This window comes from Wyeomyia smithii, chromosome 3 (genome assembly GCF_029784165.1).
Source record: "Wyeomyia smithii strain HCP4-BCI-WySm-NY-G18 chromosome 3, ASM2978416v1, whole genome shotgun sequence".
NCBI lineage: Eukaryota > Metazoa > Arthropoda > Insecta > Diptera > Culicidae > Wyeomyia > Wyeomyia smithii.
In genome coordinates, this window is record NC_073696.1 from 108851092 (window position 1) to 108873557 (window position 22466).

Here is a 22466-nt window from a genome sequence, read left to right on the forward strand (position 1 = left end):
ATGGCTGACAAACAATGAGTTTGTATGACACAGGGGCTTATTACGGGAGTCACTTCACGGTGAGATGACAACCGTAATAGGCACGGTAAAAGTGATTCCCATTTGATTTGCACGCGTCTTTTTTCACCGTGAGATTTTTTCACTTCGTTCTCACCGTGAAGTGACATCCGTAAAAAGCCCCACAATCTCACCCCGGCTTGTAATGTTCAGTGAAATTCCTGGTTTTTTCTCCATATCCAAACGATTCTAGATTTTTTCCCGGTTGCGTGGCCACCCTGCTAATGTTTCGGACAGCTCTACCCTCTTTGCCCTTCTGGGACTGAGAAAATTATTTTTATTAAATCTAATAGCAAACTTTAAGGAAAACCTTTTCTTTATTCTATCTTTCGAATCGAACGAGAGCTGCAGTGTTTATTCTGATTAATATGGGTTTTTCTTTCCAAAATTACACAACGCAGTAGGTATCATTCAAAGAACGTTTGCTGATTTCATTTCTCATTAATTATATTTATTCTTGTTTAAAAAACGCTACTAAGATCACAGACAGAAAACTAGTTGACAAATTGTTAATCATACCGGATAAATAATAACATAACATGCACATAAAGTTAACAATTCATTCATAAATTCTATTTTGTTCTGATTAACACAGTTGATTAAATAAAGTTAGCATAAAAAATCATATTCAAAACCCTGGTGAAACATTATCTACATCAACTAGTTGATTATAAGTCTACTTTCATTCGGAATTCATATGTTGTGCGTACCCAGCGCATTTGTAAGGTTTTAAAAATAATTTTGCTTTGCAGACCATTATTCTAACGTGCAATATATTTACAAAACCTAAAGTAGACGATTTTCTATATACACAGTAATTTTCCTGTAACTTTGATATTTATAAATTGGATAACCTAGTGCCTATATGCTTGAGAACAATGAAAAAGCCCCCCAACGGGACAGCATGTTGAAAAGCCTAAATCTCTTTAAAATATCAACAAGGATGATGCCCTAACTATTTGCTTACCTTAGCGACGATCGCAATTTGTCTCAGGTTTTCTGACGCAAGGAAAGGAACGTTCGATTCTATACCGTCACCAGCATCACTACTGGATGTGGTTTCCGGTACAAGAGAAGTATCACTAGAGCGATAATAAGCAACGATCCAAGCAAATATCTGCAAATGGATGATACATTTATTTACTAGTGCATTTTAAAATTTGGTAAAACTCACCAAATGGTTCCTATCCGTATAGTGTCCCCCGTTCCGCCACTTTCCGTTGTCGTGGACACGTTCTCTTCAAACCCGTCGATCAGCGGAATTCCTTTGGCCATACTTTCCTGAGCCAACAGAGGAATCGGATTGGAAAGATCACTCGTCGCCCAGAGATACAAGTCCAGAGTTCTCTCGGTGCAGTCCGCAATGAATCGCACAAATGGCCGAATATCGCCATCGTTAGCAATTTGCAAATAATCGTAATACTTGTGCCGATGCTGCTTTTGAATAATAACCGGAGGGTAACCCGCTCTCATTAGCAAAGTATTCATCAGTAAACGGGACGTTCGACCATTTCCATCACTGAACGGATGAATGTGGACCAACTTATAATGTGCCATGGCTGCATACTTGACCGGATGCAACAAAAAAGATTGTTCTGAATTAAGCCAAACTTCAAATCGGTTCATCAAAATCGATAAATCTCCGGGACCGGGAGGTATGTGACCCCCAACGTAGACCTGCGTACGACGGAATTCACCTCCTTCGATTGGATCAACGTGACCCAGAACGCGCCGATGTATCTCCAAAATATCTTTCATTGTTATAAAATCATTCCTATCATATCGACGAAACACTGTTGATTAAAACTGACACCAATTTCATTCAAACTATGTACTTACTTATTGACCAACGTTGCATTGATGTACTTCATAGCTGCATCCAACCCAAGAATCTCATTATGTTCATCAATGCTCTTCCCATCAACAGCCATCTTCGTCTCCAAAATCGACCGAGTTTGTGCCAAAGTCATTGTGTTCCCCTCAATACCCACCGAATGATAGATATGCTGGATATACGCTTCTTTTTCTGCACGCTTCAAAGCAGCATTCATAGCGTGAACCGACGAAAGAGCATCACGTTTTTGATCTAACCGTTCGAACCTCTTCTGATCCAAGTGTTCTACAATCCTCGCTGTTCTCTGCCTGTTAACCAATGCATCCGAATATGCAGGATTCACGGTTAGTGCTTGATAATAATAATGGTCTGCAGTAACAACATCCTGCTGGCAATGTTCCAGAAATTCACCATACTTCGTTAGCACTTCCGGATGCTTCGGCGATAGAGCTAATGCATGCTGAAACAGTCGAAGCGCTTTATCGTCCTTTCCCATCAATTTCATTTCCGTGGCCATCTTCAGTGAACTCAGCGCTTCCTGCTCATTAGTATCGTACTGGTCATTCCGACCACTCGACGTTTCGGTGGCATCAATACGATCGGGAATTTTGATTGCTGACATGTAAGGTTCTAGCACTCGCACCTCATCCGCTATCTGTAAGAAACGCCCATCCGGTAGATGGTGTGGTGCAACGCGAGACGGAAGCGACCGATAACTTGGGACATAGTGTAACAGGGCAAACATCAGCAGAGATACGAGCGAGCCACAAAGAAAGATGACGAAATAGTGATAACCATTCATCCGAGCGCGCCATTTTTTTGAATCAGAACCAATTCCCATCGTATGGGATCTCCTGCGGAATCCCATTATATTAGGTGATGTTTCTTCGCATACGCAACACATTTCGGAAAACTTAAATTTTACTGACAAGACGCTAAACACATCGCGTGGCGATAATTAGTTATCAGTTAATAGTTTTTCACAAAAAAGAATCACGACTTTCTGCCAGCTGGCTCAACTTTTGTTCTTGACGTGGTCAATCTGGATTGTTTGGAATTTTCTTGTTTCCATCGATGATGACAGAAGACGTTTTTTTTTGTTTTGATTATTATTCTATGACTAGTAGGGATGGGAAACCTATCGATAATTATCGATAGTATCGATAGTTGCCGACTATCGATAGAATCGTTAAGCTTTTCGCGTTATCGATAGTTATTGATATTTTCCTCGCATTGGCATTTATACTCCACAATGATGCCAGAACTGAAAAAATATATTGGCCTAGGCTTTGTTTAAAGAGAATTCGATGATTGTTTGCTTTCACATGAAATCCCCTTTAAAATTGTTAGAAAATTGAGGGATACTCATTTTCGCTCACTCTACCTTATACGGACAACGACAAGATTTCGCCTAAGTGCGAATTATGTGTGCGAATAAACTTTTAAATATTGTTCCTGTCCACAACGGGAGCAACATTTTGTTGTTTTTCTCCATCTGGTTCTAGTTGTCAAACTATCGATAATTATCGATAGTTATCGATGGTATTAGGGAATTTATCGATAATTATCGATAGCCATTTTAGTCGATATTTCCCATCCCTAATGACTACTAGGGATGGGAAACCTATCGATAATTATCGATAGTATCGATAGTTGCCGACTATCGATAGAATCGTTAAGCTTTCCGCGTTATCGATAGTTATTGATATTTTCCTCGCATTGGCATTTATACTCCACAATGATGCCAGAACTGAAAAAATATATTGGCCTAGGCTTTGTTTAAAGAGAATTCGATGATTGTTTGCTTTCACATGAAATCCCCTTTAAAATTGTTAGAAAATTGAGGGATACTCATTTTCGCTCACTCTACCTTATACGGACAACGACAAGATTTCGCCTAAGTGCGAATTATGTGTGCGAATAAACTTTTAAATATTGTTCCTGTCCACAACGGGAGCAACATTTTGTTGTTTTTCTCCATCTGGTTCTAGTTGTCAAACTATCGATAATTATCGATAGTTATCGATGGTATTAGGGAATTTATCGATAATTATCGATAGCCATTTTAGTCGATATTTCCCATCCCTAATGACTACACGACAATTTATTTGACTGCAAAATTGAATTAAACCTACACTCTAATATTTAATTAGTTTTTGCGGCGATGCAAACCACGGGGATGGCATCGCTGTCAGCTACCATACATTTGACGCGTTACCAACATCACTGGCACTGGCACCCGAAAAATGGTCAGTTCACCCTTTTCTTATGTCGATTCGGGCAAACCGGTTAAATGTTGACTGCAATTATTGATAGCATATCAGACAGTTTTGAGCAATTTCTCAAGGTTTTTACATGGTATGTGATATTCTAAGTGATATTTAGTTTATTAATTGTGCCCCAAAACAAAGTGAAGCAAACTGTGACAGCAGAGAAAGTAGTTTTGGGATAAACGGTACAGAAATAGATGTTCGTAACGCTTGAAGGCTACAATACCATTCCCTTGGTGCAAACACCGTTTCTGCAGCTTAAGCGCGGTATGCAATTGTAAAAAAAAGACCTGAATAGAAATGTCATGTATTTCGCGGTGATAATACAGAATGGTCAATGTTTTTCATTTTAACCATATAGAACATGGCACTGTTGTTGTGACCTTCCAATCATTACCTTTTTTTAAAATATTTTTATTTAAATATTAATCACCGACAATAATTTTATCATGAAAAACATCGTCAGTGACTTCTAAATGGGAAAATAACTAAGAAACTGCTGTTAAGATATGAAACAACCCTCCTTTTTTGTTGTGAAAAATGACAAAAACTGTGATTTTAATTGTTCAGAATAATGATATTTGATGTGTAGTTGATGTATTTACAGTTAAATAACATTTTTCTCATAAGCTCAACATTTTGGGACTGTTGCACGACTCGATGAGCAAACTGCCAACCCAACAAACAATTTTATTAAGTAATAGCTCATGAAGCTTCAGTTCAGTCTAAATCCATTTTTTTATAGTTTAATGAGCTAAAAAAAATTGTTTGTTGTGATTTTTTCCCTTTTGTAAACTTTGTTGTCACTTTCCATTTATGATTTCTTCTCAGCTGTGTACACTGTAAAATACAAAAATCGACACGTTACTACCAAGTGGATTCCACTCCTACTGTGCTAATAGATAAAACATTTCATATCTACGTGGAATACACTTGCGTTTAAGTGCACAGCACAAAATCATGTGTCTTACACTTCGGTTTGCTATGTCATGCAAATCGATATGGGTCGACATGTTCAAATTATTGCGGGTTGGTTTATTGGTATACATGTGTAATGAGCATTTGGTATGAGCGTGTGATTTTTTTGAGTGTACCGCTCATGAGAAGAAGTTCCACACTCAAAATATTTTCCACGTTATAATTACCGGAAAAGTTATGTGAATATTTTATTGTCATTTTCACGTAGATTTTACATGATTGTCATTTGAGTTCATCATGAGATGATCACTGAAAATAAATCGCACGCTAATCCCTAATGCTCTTCACATATGAATGTCAATAAACGAACCTAATCATTCTATTATGTCGACCCACATCGGTTTTTATTGGAATCCACGGTATATTAACGTGTTTTTGCATTTGATGTGTGTAACCATTGAAATCTGAGCGTAAAATGATTGATTTTGGTATGCATGACATGGCAAACCAAAGTGTAAGACACTTGATTTTGTGCAGTGAAATGAAACGCATGTGTATTCCACGTAGATATGAAATGTTTCATCTATTAGCACAGAAGTAAGTGGAATCCACTTGGCAGTAACGTGTCGATTTTTTACAGTGTTGAGATGATTTATCATGTGAATCTTATTCAGTAGACATATGCATTTCATGTGAGTTTCACGTAGAATTCAACTACCGGTAAAGTGAAAAGGATTTAGTTTTCAGAAATTATCCAAATATGTTGCATGATAAGTCGCACGGGCATGCAAAATCGCCAATTCGTAAATGAATTTAACGACATGCAAAATGACAAACTGATATTGCGACATTTGCCGGCGATAATTACTGTTAACTGCAACTGTTTATGTTCAAGTAATCCTCATTTGAACTAAATTTGTGTGAAATCTGTAAAGGATTCTTATGGTTTTTCTAAAGCTCACTTATTTAAGTCTTCGAGAAATTCCTTTTTGTGTTCAGAGACTGAATTACACAATAGCTTCGCCATTTTGATTTCTGTGTATTTTCGCACGGAGAGTTCGCGCGGTACTTCATTCTGTTCGACGTAGCAAATTTGACGTAGATGCTACGTGATAAAACTTAGTATGCATGTGATTTTCACGTAGATGTTATGTTTGTCACATAAATCATGCAAAATGACAGAAAATGAAGAAGTACAGAAAACTTCACGTTACAATAATATGAAAAATATTTGGAGTGCATTGTTTGATCTAGTACCTGAATTAATAATTCGGGTTATTTCCGTTGAAAGAGATTTCGAAGGATGTTCGAACCTACGTGAACTTTCATATGCAATTGTAAAAATGTGCGTGATGACAAAACCAAAAATATTTCCTTCTTTCTTTTTCGCATGCAAAAACCAAACAAATATCAGCAACACCGTCAACTCGAATTGGTACACAGGGGTAATGGCCTCTCAACGCTCGACAAATGAGCTGTTGCGGAACAGAGTAGTTTATGTGCTGCAAAAATTCAACTCCGAGGACAAGGGCCTAGCCATCAACTCAACTCAACTCAACTTTTCATTACAAAGAACAGCACACCCGAAAAAAAATTTACGATGTATTTTGCGGTGAGAACAGTAAACAGGCAATGTTTTATATTGTAACCATAAAAAATATGGTATTTTTACTGTAAGCTTGCAAACGATTTTTGTCATTACCATGTTTTAACATTTTTCGTTATTGCATCTATCACCGACCATATTTTTACCATGAAAAACATTGTCAGTGACTTCTAAATGTATGGGGAAAATGCCTGAAAAAATGCTGTTAAGATACATAACAACAGCCCTTTTTCATGGTAAAAACATGGGCGCAACTACGGCCCTCCCTAGAAAGTTTTAAGCCCCCCCTAGAATTTTGCAGAGAATGATTGTATTCAATATAAATACATTTCATACTTCTTATCAGAGCATCAAGCATTTGGGCTGTGTTTCGCCAGTTTCCCAGACGATCCAGAGACTCATTACCCGCAAGTCTATCAATCTGAGATTATGCAGGGTTGCTGAAGAGAAGTGATTTCACAGGGTTGTCGTCCGGCATTCTTACGACGTGACCGGCCAACCGCAATCTATCGACTTTCGCCAAGTATGCAATGGGGTTCTCTCCAAGCAGCGCGTGCAGTTCATGATTCATGCACTGTCGCTTTCCGTCGTCCGTCTGTTCTCCACCTTAGATAGTCCGTGTAGCTGGCGAGACACCGCATTTCTTAGTGAATTTCTTCATTTCTTAGCGAATAGCGAATTTCTTTATTCCATTGTGTTAGGGCAAATCTGCCGAGTAATAAAAAAACGACATCGCAATTTACGACGCACGTGAGAAAGAGATGCCAGATTATTGTTTACGAACTAAGCACGTGCGGTGGCGGCTGAAGCTGACAAATTTTACAGTGCGCTTCGGGCAGTACGCCAGGTCAATACTGGGTCAATATCGAGCGAATAGAGAAGAGTTTTGACAGCAGTTAGGTTGCTTCCAGGTTAAAACGAAGTGAGCTGGTGGAATAAAGAAATTCGCTATTAGTTCACCAGTCCGCTGCGGATCAGTCGCTGTTTAAGCCGCTCCTATCCTAGGGAACAGACGCTCAAACAAGCTGCTCTCCAAGGAGAACAGCTACCCCTTCCCTGTCAGCATACGACCAAGTTCCCACCGGTTCACCGATGTTCCCTTGGTTACTTGTTTTTCAGTCGGTACAACGTAGAAGTAGGGATATGGCATTAAGCCTTGGACTTGGGGGTCTATTTTATGTTAGTTGGCCAGTTGGCGTGTATGCTGGTACGCACTACCCAGCCGTTTATCAAGCGAAAAAAGCTTTGAGCTTTGACGCTGTGGTCAAGATATTCAATACAGTTTTGTAGATTCAATCCCGATTGAAGTGATTTTTTCTTCTGTTACGACACTATTTGATTCGTTATTAAATTTGCGCATTTCAACTCTTTTTTTCTTTTTTTTTAAATAAAATGTATGAAAACTAGCCCCCCCTAGAAATTTTTCTTAGTTGCGCCCATGGGTAAAAATGACGAAAACAATGTTTTTTATTGTTCTGGACAATGATATTTAATGTAAAATTGATGTATTTACAATGAAAAACGTAGTTAAATTATGGTATAACCACAGAGAACAGACTAACAGGCGACGAACAAACGGTCTGAAAAAAGTGTGTAAAATTTTGCATGTGTGCCATGAATTTTCCTCCAAACAATACCCCTCGTTATGCTAAATACTAAAGTAAAGTGTGATGTTGCTACCGTCGCTAAACAGACTGTATTTTCATCAGTGTATGTACTCTTCACTCTTGTTGGTACTGACGTTAAAATATATTGGCTAGGCCGTTCGCTCTACGGCGACGGTAGCGACATCACATCACATTTCCGGCGCACTATGAGAGGCCCAATTAACTATTCTGTTGATTATAATTTGTTGTGTCTGGAGCCGATTCCTGAACAACGAAGATAACAATATCAATACGACTACGTCAGGGAATAGCACCTATATTTGAGATTATATATAGCAAATATCTTAATCAGAAATGGCACTAATTCTTGCTTTCGGTGTTCCTACACTCAAAATATTTTCCACGTTATAATTACCGGAAAAGTTATGTGAACATTTTCCACTGTCATTTTACGTAGATTTTGCATGATTGTCATTCGAGTTCATCATGAGATGTTGAGATGATTTATCATGTGAATCTTATTGAGTAGACATATGCATTTCATGTGAGTTTCACGTAGAATTCAACTACCGGTAAAGTGAAAAGCATTTGATCGTCTGATAGCTACTACGTTTTAGGCACATAAAATTTTCTATTGTGGTTTCCCAAATTCTTGATAGACTGGAATAAGTTTTCAGAAATTATCCAAATATGTTGCATGATAAGTCGCATGGGCATGCAAAATCGCCAATTCGTAAATGAATTTAACGACATGCAAAATGACAAACTGATATTGCGACGTTTGCCGGCGATAATTACTGTTAACTGCAACTGTTTATGTTCAGGTAATTCCTTCTCATTCAAACTGAATCTGTGTGAAATCTGTAAGGGATTCTTATGGTTTTTCTAAGGCTCACTTATTTAAGTCTTCGAGAAATTCCTTTTTGTGTTCAGAGACTGAACTACACAACAGCTTCGCCATTTTGATTTCTGTGTATTTTCGCACGGAGAGTTCACGCGGTACTTCATTCTGTTCGACGTAGCAAAGTTAACCTAGATGCTACGTGATAAAACGTAGTGTGCATGTGGTTTTCACGTAGATGTCATGTTTGTCACATAAATCATGCAAAATGACAGAAAATGAAGAAGTACAGAAAATTTCACGTAACAATAATATGAAAAATATTTTGAGTGATATAGTCGATTGCGAGCAGAGCTGCCAGAAATATATCATGTAATTCCGTAGATTCAACGGTTTTCTACGGATTTCTTCTTCTTGGTAAAATTAAAAAGAAAAGTGAAACTTTATGTAAATGAATGAGCGATGTAGGTAAATAATCCTATTGTCACTAGTTTCCAAATTTATTAAATGGGATCAAATTGCGCGAGAACTTCGGTCAAATTTTATAAATATATTCAGCCGAGGTTGGCAAGTTGTTCTCAAAAAGTTGTACTTAATCATAATGCTATAATATTTTTTTCGATATTTTGAGAACGTCAAGACGTATCGTACGCAAACATTTTATGCAATATAAATATTCATAAAATCAGATAAATCAGGTTTTTCGTAACTCTCTTACCCTCCAATAGTTCTGTGAAGTCGTCGCTTATGTGTATGGTGAAGATTGTAATAGGGTGTTTTAGGGGTATGTATATTATTTTTTCTTTTGTTGAAAAATTTCAAAAGAAATACATATTCTTCTGACTTTTCTTTATTTAAACAGCTAAACTATTGTGAAAATCGATTTCGAATTTTAACAACTGTAAGTGGTTTTAAGACATACCCTACCGTAGAATAATGAATAATGAAGAATAATGACACAGGGAGGCCAGGTCATTTTTCAAATATCTTCACACTCCACAAAACAATGTCTTTATAAATAGGAAATCTCTAAACACGGTCCCCGTTGAAAGTTTACAACATTGCCAGTGACACATTAAATCGAGTGCGGTTAATCAACCGATTATTAGGCTTCCACTTATTCACACGCGCTCAAATGTTTTCAATATTAAGACATGTCTTCACATCTGGCATCTCTGTCATGACACGTGAACCAGGGTTATATTTTCCACAAGCCAGCAGCGGAAATGTCACTTTGCTTACTATCAGGGTTATATTCCCCAAAAGCCAGCAACATCAATGTCACTCTGTGCACTACTTGCCAGTTAGTGAAAATTTAAAACAAATATATTTTTTTAATTCTAAAATCAAAGAAAACTCGTAGAGATCTTAGACAAATTACGTAATGCCTACTGAAAGGTCGGTTATCGATTAGTATAAGAAAAAGCAGGTATTTGTTTCAAATTAAAACCCCCTATTGTACCTGCAATAAGTTCTTGTCTGCCTCAGTTATGCCTTTACTGAAGCTCCGTCAGCAGCTGCCCAACTCCGTTCAGTTTTGCTCAGTCTAACAACCTGTGCTTTATTAAAACTTCTGTTCGAGTTCTCCGAGTAGTTTCGATCTCTGGAGGCGAGTTTTTGTTTAATGCAGATGCTTCTCGAGTTGCTTGCTTCGTATACATTCCTCACATGATTCTTAAAAACAAAAGTTGAACTTAATTTTATATAAAAGATTTATTGTATATCTTGTACCTACCTCACGACTTCAGCTCGTTTGAACTTTCCTAATAATTTCAAATAAAACCGTTTTCGCCCAGAGTTCCGTAAATTGTTTTTAACCCTTTTTTTCTCTGCTGCTCGTATCGTAGCAATTTTCGGTTATAGGAAATTTGTTAAAATTACAGTCAAAGTTCGCAGCTTAATATTTTGTACCAAACTTGTTACGAAATTTTATTAAATGTATACACTACCTTTGCGAGTTTTCTATAAATAGTGACGGAACTGTGTCGTTTTTCAACCTTTTCTGATTCTCAACAGAATAGAATAGAAACTGATCAGGGGGTGACACCCATGAGGAAAGTTTTCATACGTGTCACCTTCAAAAATTGGTAGATTTAGTGTAATTGAAAACGCCAACTTTCACAATTTTTGAAAAAAAAGGTTGATTTTACTGCAACCTGGTGGGAGTGACACTCGAATTTTCCACCCCGAATGTCACCCGGTCACGCTACGCCATTGGTACTCAGTAATTTTTATCGATCCCCAACAGACAACAAACAATGAAAACAAAGCAAAGGCCATGTAATGTTGACAACGTTGACAGCTTAGTTTGAGGCTCGGAAAAAGGACCTATTTTTGCACTTCAACCTGGGAGGGAGAAACGAATACTACACTCAGAACAGAGAACACGCACATGCGTCGTTTTCTGATAGCGTGTAACTATCTTCTTGCTGTAATGCATGCATGACTCGAACGAAGTTTTTAGTAACATCAGGAATTCGCGTTGACGGTGTTGCTGATATTTGTTTGGTTTTTGCGTGCGAAAAAGAAGGAAGAAAATATTTTTGCTTTTGTCATCACGCACATTTTGACAATTACATATGAGAGCTCACATAAGTCGAACAGCCTTCAAAATATTTTTAAACGAGAATAATGTGCAAATTTTACAGACTAGTTTTTCGAGTCTGTGTTTTTTTTTTTTTTTCAATTTGCCGTTGTATGAAAGTTTTTTCAAAGTTTTGAGTTCGACCGTAGTGAAGTATGTTCGAAATTGTAACCAAAACCTTGAATCCAGAGAAGCGCAAGTTTAATAATCGAATTACGCTAGCATGACTTTTACTTGAGGCTTATGAAATTTATTATTTTACGTAAAAACAAACCAAAATATTTTGTGAAACGACAATGAATGCAAAAACTCTTTGCGATGAATATTTTTTCAAGTAACTGAAAGGTATCAGTTATAACAATACCCATCGCAAAAAAAATGATTTTTTTCCTTGGTTCAAATTGACAGCTGATGACAGCTCATTCTGGTTCATTTTGGCACTTACACAGCTTCGTATCCGTTTCTCCCTCCCAGACTTCAACCCTCTTTTCACAGACCTTGGTGTTTTATTCAACATAGAGTAAACTCCTACAAGCGTGTAAACGTTTGTGCAAAAAAAATATTTTCACCTTCTTGCGTGTCAAGAATGTTGACGGATCTGTCATCTCCACCGCCGAGCTCACGAACACACATTCAAAATACCCGTGTTAAAGCTTCACGAAACTTCATTCGTCGCTCGCTTCGTTACAGAAACGGTCAACCAGCAGTGCCAGTGGTGGAGGAAGAAAAACTTTTTACTACACGATTTTCCTCAATCATTGATAGATCTTCGCAGGTTGTGCGTGCGCGGATCCGTGATATTATCGGTAAATTACAGACTGTAATTAAATGTTCTAAAGGAAGTCGAAGGCTAGCTAGTGTTTTCGCTGTGAAACGTCGTGTGTAGAAATTTCATCTCGGGAAGTGGTGACTGAACCAGCAAAAAATTGGTTGAACAACCAAGACAAAAAGGTGGAAAATTCTGCTGTCTCGAAGGCTGACGATGCAAATTGATAAAGTTCACGCGAAATTGAACCTTTTTGGCGACAGTGGATGAATAAAATAGATGTTCGTGAGTGCCGAGACGCAAGTGCGAAAAGTGTACGCTGTGTTTCATTTGTGATATGATCTTAGAGCTGGCTTTTCAGAGCACTTGCTGCTAGTTTTGCTCCCCTTTGTGGAATGGTTATGCTATGCCATCTATACACTCGGGTGGCATAACGCAAGCAACCCAGATAAGAGTTTGGTACGGTGGTGTGTTCCTGTTTGGGGGCTTATAGTGCTCCGCGCTTTGTGATTTATACTTCCAGAAGAATTCCTAATCCACCGTTGGGTGGAAGAACGCAGTGGAAACAGCGAAAGAGCGAAGTTATACAAGTGGAATTAAGAGTCTGGTTCCATTCGAATAACGACTACAGAGCAGAACGGAAATTAATTAAATTGTGGGACACATGCTTAGTAGCTGCGATCCGGACGGCACTGGCTATCGTTGGCTCGGATAAAGCTGTTCGGGCCCGACAGAAACAACCGCTTAGGTATGTTCAGTAGGGTAACCGAGCGCAAGCTGGTTATTACCTGTAATATTTAATTTTGTGCAACTGATTTCACTCGTAAATTTGTTACATTACTGTTAATTCCAACTCATTTGAAATACACATACCTACTGTACTGTAATAGGTTTGTATTCAAAGGTTTTTCTATGACAATGTACAAGACAATTCTTACTTTCTTTTATTTACGTTGAATAATAATCTTGGCAGAACAAAGTTCGATTCCTTTTTCTTTTTGTTGGTGGTCGGTCTCAAACGTATCAATGATTAAGAGAGCTATTCGGATCTATTTGAGCATTTTTCATAATGTATGGGGTAATATTTAAACATTCTGAAGTGGTCTCACGAAAAATTTCAATGAACAGCAATAAAATACCTACACTCGAGTTGCTTATCATGCGTTTTAAACGTGAATTCTCGCTAAACATGTGAAAAGAGCCCATGTGCCATATGTAAACAAGCCACAATTTCACGTTTTTCAATGAATACAAGCTTAATCTACTCGTACAAATAAGATTTTTTGATAAAAAGTGAGTTCAATAAATCTGGAGGTTTCTATTGGTTTCTCCTTTTCAAATCGTCTATTCGTGTCTTTTGAATTCCCAAAATTCAGTTCCCGAATGTTCACTGATTTTAATTACATAGACCACCCATTTTTTTCTGATTTTTTCTTGATTCGCAGGTGGAATTAACAAAATTTAATGGTCTTATTCGAAATACTAGTAGAGTATCATTGCAATATTGAGGAATGCCGTTAGATTAACAACGATTCGCGTAGTCATACGTCAATAATGCGGTCGTGTCTCAGGTATGGGTTGGAGTATTGGTAAACCTTTTATTTTTTTTCTTTCCTTAAAATCATACATTCTACCTGTTTCCCTAAATTACGAGAAACTTGATTTGTAAGGTATTCCTATCACAGAAAACCTGGGCCACACTCTGTGACAATCGTTCCACCGATCTTGTTACAGAATAAAAACAATTTATATTGAGTGTTGCTGATCGTTAGTTGGCGAGAAAACAGTACCATTGCAAATTTGCATCCGGTTATTCAAATCCTTGAAAAAAAAAAAAAAAAAATGAAGCATTGGTAATTATAAATGATAAATGATATCTTGATGAACAAATTACTAGCATTCACGCAACTCGCTGCAGTTATTCACCAGTTGCCGACCGCCCACGCAATTATGGAAAAATCTTACTGCAAATAAACTCCTCAATCAACAGCCAGTCTGGTCCAAGTATGCGCTCCATAGAAAGAGCCGCACAACGAGATGACGCAAAACCGATGATTCTCATCGCATCGCATCGGTGCAATTTTGCTATCCCGCGGTCATCCGTTCACTACGACCCGATTAGATGTTGGTTATATCGCCGGTAAAAGTGCCGCGGGAGAAAAACGAAGGACGCCTCTAACCCCGTAATTCGCTTTCAATTTGGCCCCATTACGGTTCCCATCTGTGACTGAAAATTGCGCCCGCCTTGACAGCCGGCCGGTAACCGTAGCATTCACGTAAAAAGATGGTACAAATTGGAAAGACAATAATTTGAGCAGACGAAGACGACAAAATAAAGTTGAGCAGAACAAAATTGAATAAATCGTAAAGTCTCCGTTTTTTTGTGCACCAACCCTTTTTGTGTATCAGAACAAGTTTGGATAGCGCTCAAAATGGGTTCCCAGCAGGCAGCCAGAAGGATTTGGTCTGGTTGCTTGACGCCGCACAGCACAGCACAAAACATCTTTGAAACTAATTTTGGCGATGCGATATGGGTCGTTTTTGGGCTGTCCTTCAAAACGGCGATCTCTTCGTTGGTGTGCTTTTCGCTTCCCCTTTTTCGGAACATACTCTTGCGAATGCCACACACAAGCTAGCTTTCAAGTGGTAACATAATATTAAACCTCCGCAGATAACTGGAACACTTGGTTTGAACTGACGTTGAATGCGCGACAAGCAACCGGGGATTAGAATGACACGTTTGGCTTCTCCGCGAGCACACGCTGAAGTGATCGCCCAGATAACTGCAAGCCGCTATGTCGTATGACAGTGATATGATATTTACGTAGGTACGTGTATCATTCTCTATTAAATAAAAAACGAATGTAAACGAGTAGAACACTGCGATGATGGCGAGAAATTGAACCGGTGCGATGGTGACGGTAATTATAACGGATGACATCACGGACCAAACCGGTCTATACCTGCGAGAATTGGCCTTTTTGATGAGCATCATTTCTGACAGTTACAGTGTACGACCAGGGCTCGATCTTCGGGCTGATGTTATTTCGGTTATTTTCGTTTCGCTTGCAGACAACGAAATGATTTTTCTTTATCGATTTCGATGTTTTGTTTTGCTGTTTATTTTAAATATATGTATGCTAAACTGAAAAAATCAATAATTTCACAGTACACTTCTCTTCAAGGCGAGAATCTATTACCTTGACAACGCTAACCGCAAGGCCTCGCAGACCACAAATATCTTAGTGCGTGTCATATTTCATTCACTTGTGGCCAAGTGTGCGCGCGCCTACCCCAATTTTTTTTTTTTTATTCTCGCTTATTTTCCGTCGGTCTATTTCCGCCACTGTTGTGGCCAATTACCGACGCCCAGGGAGGCGACTCCACACCCAGGTCCCTAACTCACGACCCGTTTATTAACGGACCGGCGCCAACGGCTTTACTTCCTCATGCGATGGAAGGCGTGATCCCAGAGATTTTTCGCCTCAGAAAATCTCCCGGTGTCGGCTAGGATTGAATCTAGACCAGTTTGGGTTGGTTGTGAGTGGATCACGCCACCTCACAACCATCTACACCTATGTCGGCGGTGGGATTCGAACCCAGGCGTCGAGCGTGGTTGGCGGAGACGTTACCGACCACACTAGGCCCCCGCTCTGTACCCCAATTACAAAAATTCAATTTATTTTGTTTTTGGTTTATGGAAAAGCAAACTGCGTGCTAAACTTGTTTCCGGAATTTGATCTTTTTGTTTACTCGACACTGATTTTAGAACCAACTGTTGGTGTACAAGAGAGTAACGAGCCTAATGCTACGATTCTACTGACTCTTGAATCCTACCAGCTGGGACTCGAGCATAAACCCTTTTCACAGTTTTGTGTATGTCTAAGAAAATTTATTTTTATAACAAATCAGACCTCTTCAAATTTTAGTCCACACAAATTAAAAAAAAAATGTTGGGAAAGTTGCTTGGTTTAGTAAGGCTTACATACCCTTAAAGTTTCAGTGAAATTCACTGAGTGAATTCTGTGAGGCTACTGCCAGCTCAAGGAAAAATGTACTTACTTCACTTTACTCCAGGCTCTCCTTTCACTCGCTGCTCTGGCATTCTCGTCGACAGCACACATCCAGCGCGTGCGAGGTCTGCCTCGAAGTCGTCGACCTCTATCCGGCTCTCTGCTTAATATTATCTTCGCCGGTCGCTCAACTTAGCAGTATTTATGGTGAGTCCAATTCTCACAACTTCTCTTATGAGAGCCGTAAAGGCCTCCACAACTATTCTACGGTTAACATCAATAATATCAATGTCGTCCGCGAAGCCTAGAAGCATGCGTGACTTCGTGATGATAGTGCCGCTCCTCTGCACACCTGCGCTTCGTATTACACCTTCTAAAGCTATGTTGAACAGCAAGTTCGAGTGCCCGTCACCTTGCTTCAGACCATCTAACGTCACAAACGCGTCCGAAAATTCGCCCGCTGTCCTGACGCACGATGTGAAACCGTCAAGCGTCGCACGTAACAGTTTAATTAGTTTTGTTGGAAAACCATGTTCAAGCATTATTTGCCACAGCTCGTTGCGTTCCACTGTATCGTACGACGCCTTGAAATCAATAAAAAGATGATTTGTCTGCAAGTTGTGTTCTCGAAACTTGACGAGGATCTGTCTCAAGGTAAACATCTGGTCCGTTGTAGATCGTCAAGAATTACTTAAACCACTCTCATGTGGTGGCCAAAGGTAAATGAAGTGACAGCCCAAGCAAAGCATTATAAAGTTCAAAGACTGGCCTGTCTCTCTATCACTAGTGCCATGCGCACCACACCAACGGCAGCTTTGGAGGCCATGCTCTGCCTACTGCCTCTACATGTGCGTCCAAATTAGGTTGGGAGTGCAGTGCAGCGCAGCACAACGCTAGTGTTCTATTGTTCTGGGTATCTGGAAATTGTGGTATCGAGGGCAATGAAAACCGCTGACTACCTCGCAACACAAGGATCAGCACAGCCATTCATTGGCCCTGAGCTATTTCTGAGTACCTCCAAATCAGCCATTGAGTGCGAATTCGAAACATGGGGAACGCTGAAAATAGTTAACGAATGGAAAAATAGCTTAACAGTTTACCTCTCGAAACCCAACTATAACAGAGAGGCTTCTAGGTCTCAAGCGAGATCTACGTCTCTACACGGGAGTTATTATCGGACACTGCCCTGCTCTTTACCACCTAAAGAACATCGGTATTGTATTTGCTAGGTACTACTTCTTCGGACGTTACCTTTCAACTCCATATCAGGTATGGAATTCCAATCCAAAAAAGGTAGTTTGTCTCTTTGACTATACCATACCGAATTGGGGCACAGCATTACTACCAACCCTGCTCCATCAATGAGTACGGGTATCTCGTAATCTGTATACAGCAATCGGGGCCTGCCACAAAGGGTAATCAACAAGACGGTTACCGTGGCTATCTTAGTCCCAATGCCTTTCAGGCATACAAAAAAACATCATTGGTAATAACCATAGATCAGTAGAAGAGGCCTTTGGGCCTCTAAAAAGGGAACCTCAAGAATAGGGCTTGTCATTAACTCTGCCAGCACTAAGTACATGGTGGTTGCTAGAGAGCGTGGTTGCCCATCGGATTTTGGTGGTGCGGTGGTGATAAATAGATTTGAAGTCATCGACGAATTTGTTTACCTGGCCACATTAGTTACTTGCGCCAATGAGGTTTAAGATAGCCTCCGCAAGCAGGACCTTCTAATCAGTTAAGGTCCCGCAACTTGCAAACACGTACAAAACTAGTACTCCTTAAAACACTGATTTTCCCGGTGGGCTCTATGACCCAAGAGCGTGGACACTGAAAGAGGCTGATCGGCGAAATGTCGGTATTTTTGTGCGTAGGATCCTTGGTGGCAAACTGGAGAATTGTTTTTAGCGCAGACGTATGAACCCTGCAGTATACCAGGCAGACAGTGGCTGGGCCGGGTATGTAGTTAGAATGCTAGAATTGTCTTCCAGGTAGACATTGCACTCGTTGGATGTTCGCTATTGACAAGGATGCCCACGTAATAAAAAAATCCTTGAATATCTCGAAATCACACTTTCGACAACTTTCGTCGGTAGTTATATGAAATATAACTGTATTTAATCAATGAAATAAGATTCAAATAACGTTTCTATAATAACAAAGCATTAAATGCATTCCTGCATAATCATGAACTGTGATTTCTTGAGAGCAGGTTTGTAGAAGTTTTTGCTGCAGTTCGTAAAAAATATTCGATGCCGAATCATAATTATAGGTCCTGCGATTTCTGAAAACCAAATCATTATGGTATTCAAAACTGGATTACGGGAAATGAAAGAATTGGATTGATCTGGATTAATGGATTAATTCTGATTTTAAGTTTACAATGGATTCACTTTCTTCTATACATTAAGAATTATACTGCAGCCAGTTGTGTTGATTGGAGGGGGGCTGCACCCGGGTACTCGTTTTTGAGGGTGCAGAATGAACCAGAAACATCAGTCAAAATTTCTGAAAATTACACAGAAACAGAATCTTGTTATCATGACTTTATTTATTTATTTCGTCAATCATATATGTAGACTGGTTACATTAATTTCTAACTATACACAAATATAAAATAATTTCTAACTATACACAATATACACAAACATAAATTTTGTGATTAATTTTGTGTCCTCAGCCTCAAGGACTTGAAATACTATTTCAGTTTATACAGGGACATCGTAAAGTCAATGGCTTCGCAGTGTTGATTATAAGAATTCATCATACTATTCATAGGTCCATTTTTTGCGTATTCCGTACGATGATGGTTAAGAGCAAATAAACTACGGTGTCGAAGTTGTCGAATGGGTGCATAAAAGTTCAATTTAGAAAGTAGTACTGCTGAGTCAACGTTCTGCGAAACGATATCGTTTACAAATGAAGCCATCGCGTACCCTCGCCGTTCGTTTAATGTTTGAATGTCAATCAACATGCAACGTGCTTCATATGACGGAAGACGATGTGAGGTCCAACCTAGCTTACGAAGATCATATAGTAGAAATTGCTTTTGTACTGATTCTATTAATACTTCATGTACTCCAGGACTAGGAGACCACACAATGCTACAGTATTCCAGAATTGACCTCACATAGGCAATATACAAAGTTTTGATAGTGTTCGCCTCTTGAAAATTCTAGCAGAAGCGTTTGATAAACCCCAACATGTTGTTTGCCTTGTGTATGATAGTGTTATAGTGGTCGATGAAATTAAGTTTAGAATCTAAGATTATTCATAAATCCCTAACTTTATCACATTTCTTCACATTCTGATTCCCTAATGCAATTAAAATTTTGGGCGTTGTTAATTTTCTGCTAAAGGATATTACATTGCATTTTTACACATTAAATTCAAGTAGGCTTTTCTTACGCCAGATGTAAGATGTGTGGATTTCATTTTGAAATACGTTGATATCTTCTTGATTTTTTATTTCCAAAAACAGCTTCATGTCGTCGGCATATATTAGAACTTCAATAATTTTGAGGATGAAGGAAATGTCGTTTACGTACAAAATAAAAAGAAGTGGTCCTAAGTGGGAGCCTTAGGGAACACCTGAAGTAACTCGAATGGGATTTGACTTTTTTCCATTAAATTTTATTACTTGTTGCCTGTTTGTTAAATATGATTCAAGCCACTTCAGGAGACCAGACTCAATTCCAAGTTTTTGCAGTTTAAAAAGTAGCATTGGTATGTCAACACAATACGATCAAATGCTTTGCTAAAATCTGTATAGAGAGCTTCAACATGGTTCCCATTATCCATTTCATTCAATGAGTAATCTACGAATTCAAGTAAATTTGTGGATGTAGCGGCCTTTGAAGAAGCCGTGTTGTTTGTCAGTTATACGATTTTTGACTTGAGCAAATATCTTTTCATTGACAATTGCCTCAAAGAGTTTAGGAATGCAAGAGAAAATAGCGATTCCACGATAATTACGTATGTCAGATTTACGTCCAGATTTGAGCATTGTAACTTATTACGCTCTGCGTAAAGTGTTTTGGAACTCTTGAAGCAGTGTACGCTTTTCTCTGGTACGAGGTACTAAAGAGTAAGGCAATAGCATATTCCTGAAACGGTTGTCGACTATGCGCCACCGAGCGGGAAATATTAACACGAGAGGTACCGCGCAGGGGGCCATTTATAGTATATATGTGCCGAAAAATACATCAGATTCAATAAAACTAATACCATGGAACGGGGTGAAATTGTTCAATTTCTATAACAATTTCTAATTAACTAGCTTCATGTACATTTTTCCCGAAATAGTATAATTTTAAAACTAAACTATGGCTATTGGTGAAATTTCTATCGTCTACTTCATCAAATAAATTCGATAATTCTATAAGGTACTATGAGGTAAATTGGGGTGAAATTGATTACCATTGAAATCCATACATTATTTTTTTCGATATGCTAAAGATAAATGTTGATTTCTGTACTGAAAAATATCATTTACAGCTAGTTTGGAAACGAAAATAACGATATTTCAGGTTAAATTTTTTTTGATCGTGGCTCTTATTTGATCGTCGTTAGACAGATTTCAATTCGGTTTGTTGCAAAAGCTCAAAAACTAGCTCTGAACTTAAAATCTTTGTGGTTTCCTGCGAATTCACCAGTATTTATTTAATGGTATGGAATGATCATTGTTGAAAATTACATTTTTTGAGCTTTTATCAAACTTTTTTTTGTTATTTGGAAGCTTGTTTGATCAAATTTGATTGAGTTTTGACTGAGTTAGATTTTTTTTCGAAAATATGAGAAATTGCACCGGGCATGCAAGGGTTAACTTTGACTGGTATGTGAATCATGCAAAATATGCGTTTAAGGACACGTTAATATTGCCTAATGTTGTAAGAGCAATATCTTTTGATTAGTATTTTTTATCACGAATTCTCAGGCGATCAATTTCACCCCACTGATCAATTTCACCCCTTTCCACGGTACCCGGCAAAACAGCTCGTACAGCTTCTCGAATGTTGCGGAAGAAAGCACAAGCGGCGATGTACAAATGTTTGTACAAATTTAAACAAGAACTCATCGCTCGAAGGGAAAGGTAACTATGGAGCCTCATGTTGCAGCTATTCAGCTAGAAAATCTTGTTCTTACGAATGGACAACAATTGAAAAAAATATGTTAGAGAGCTGTCGTTGTTCTGCAACGAGGTTGCGGAACAAAATTTTCTAATGTAAATGTAAATCACAAGATTTCGAAGACATCGCTGCGAGAATAGCATTAGGGGACGCTCTCAATTGAAGTTCACGTGAAATACACGCATTTATCGTGGAATGGGGTTTCATGGAAACACAGGCGTTTTTCGAAGCTGTCTCGCCTGAATAACTTGTCGGTCTTGTCTGTTGAAAACAAACTAACCAAGTAGATTGGTTTGGAAAGTTTTAGATAACTTTACCTTAATCAAGGCCCTTAGAATAAAATGTCACTGTTATAGATGTTTAAGATTTAATTCATTAAAATCTTTTGAAAACATTTTTTTTAATAAAATTGAATTTTTAATCCGTTCCGCGAAAGATGTCCCTTAAGCTGGAAGTACAAAGTCAGCAGAACAAAGAGTTAATAGCATGAAAATTTAGTGCTGATTCGATGCTCATTTAATGCCATATCGCCGAATTTAATGCTCCATCATTTCTTTGAAAAATGCATTTGTTTGCTAGCTTAGGAAAATAGCTAGCAGACAATATTCGAAAATAGCATTTTTAGTCACAAAACGGTTCTATAACGGTCAAAATAATTTAATGCTCATTTAATGCTCTTGAAAAAAACTTGATTTTCATGATAATTTTATTGATTTTGTATAAATTTCTCAATAATATTATAATAATATGATAATACATAAATAGCTTCAATTTTTTCAAACATTTTCCTCTGAAAACAATCAGAATCCTTTTGATACGATTAGATACCGAATAAATGCTC

At 38.4% G+C, this 22466-nt stretch overlaps 2 protein-coding genes across 6 annotated transcripts in view; one reads left to right on the forward strand and one right to left on the reverse strand.

Annotated features, from left to right (window-relative positions):
• Positions 1 to 462: 462 nt before the first annotated feature.
• On the reverse strand, positions 463 to 2974 carry LOC129726508 (protein adenylyltransferase Fic). Its single transcript, XM_055683314.1, has 3 exons — positions 1897 to 2974; positions 1232 to 1831; positions 463 to 1174 (listed from the first exon to the last, which is right to left on the reverse strand). Coding segments are annotated over exons 1-3 (1500 nt in total). The 5' UTR covers positions 2796 to 2974; the 3' UTR covers positions 463 to 1173.
• A 9395-nt stretch (positions 2975 to 12369) lies between these two features.
• The window catches only part of LOC129726510 (uncharacterized), a 153099-nt gene continuing 143002 nt past the window's right edge, over positions 12370 to 22466 (forward strand). For 4 of the 5 annotated variants that reach the window (XM_055683316.1, XM_055683322.1, XM_055683319.1 and 1 more), the window contains exon 1: positions 12370 to 13231. The gene's annotated coding sequence lies outside the window, so the exon portion shown is untranslated. The remainder of the gene's footprint in view (positions 13232 to 22466) is intronic. The other variant, XM_055683323.1, reaches the window with a different exon arrangement.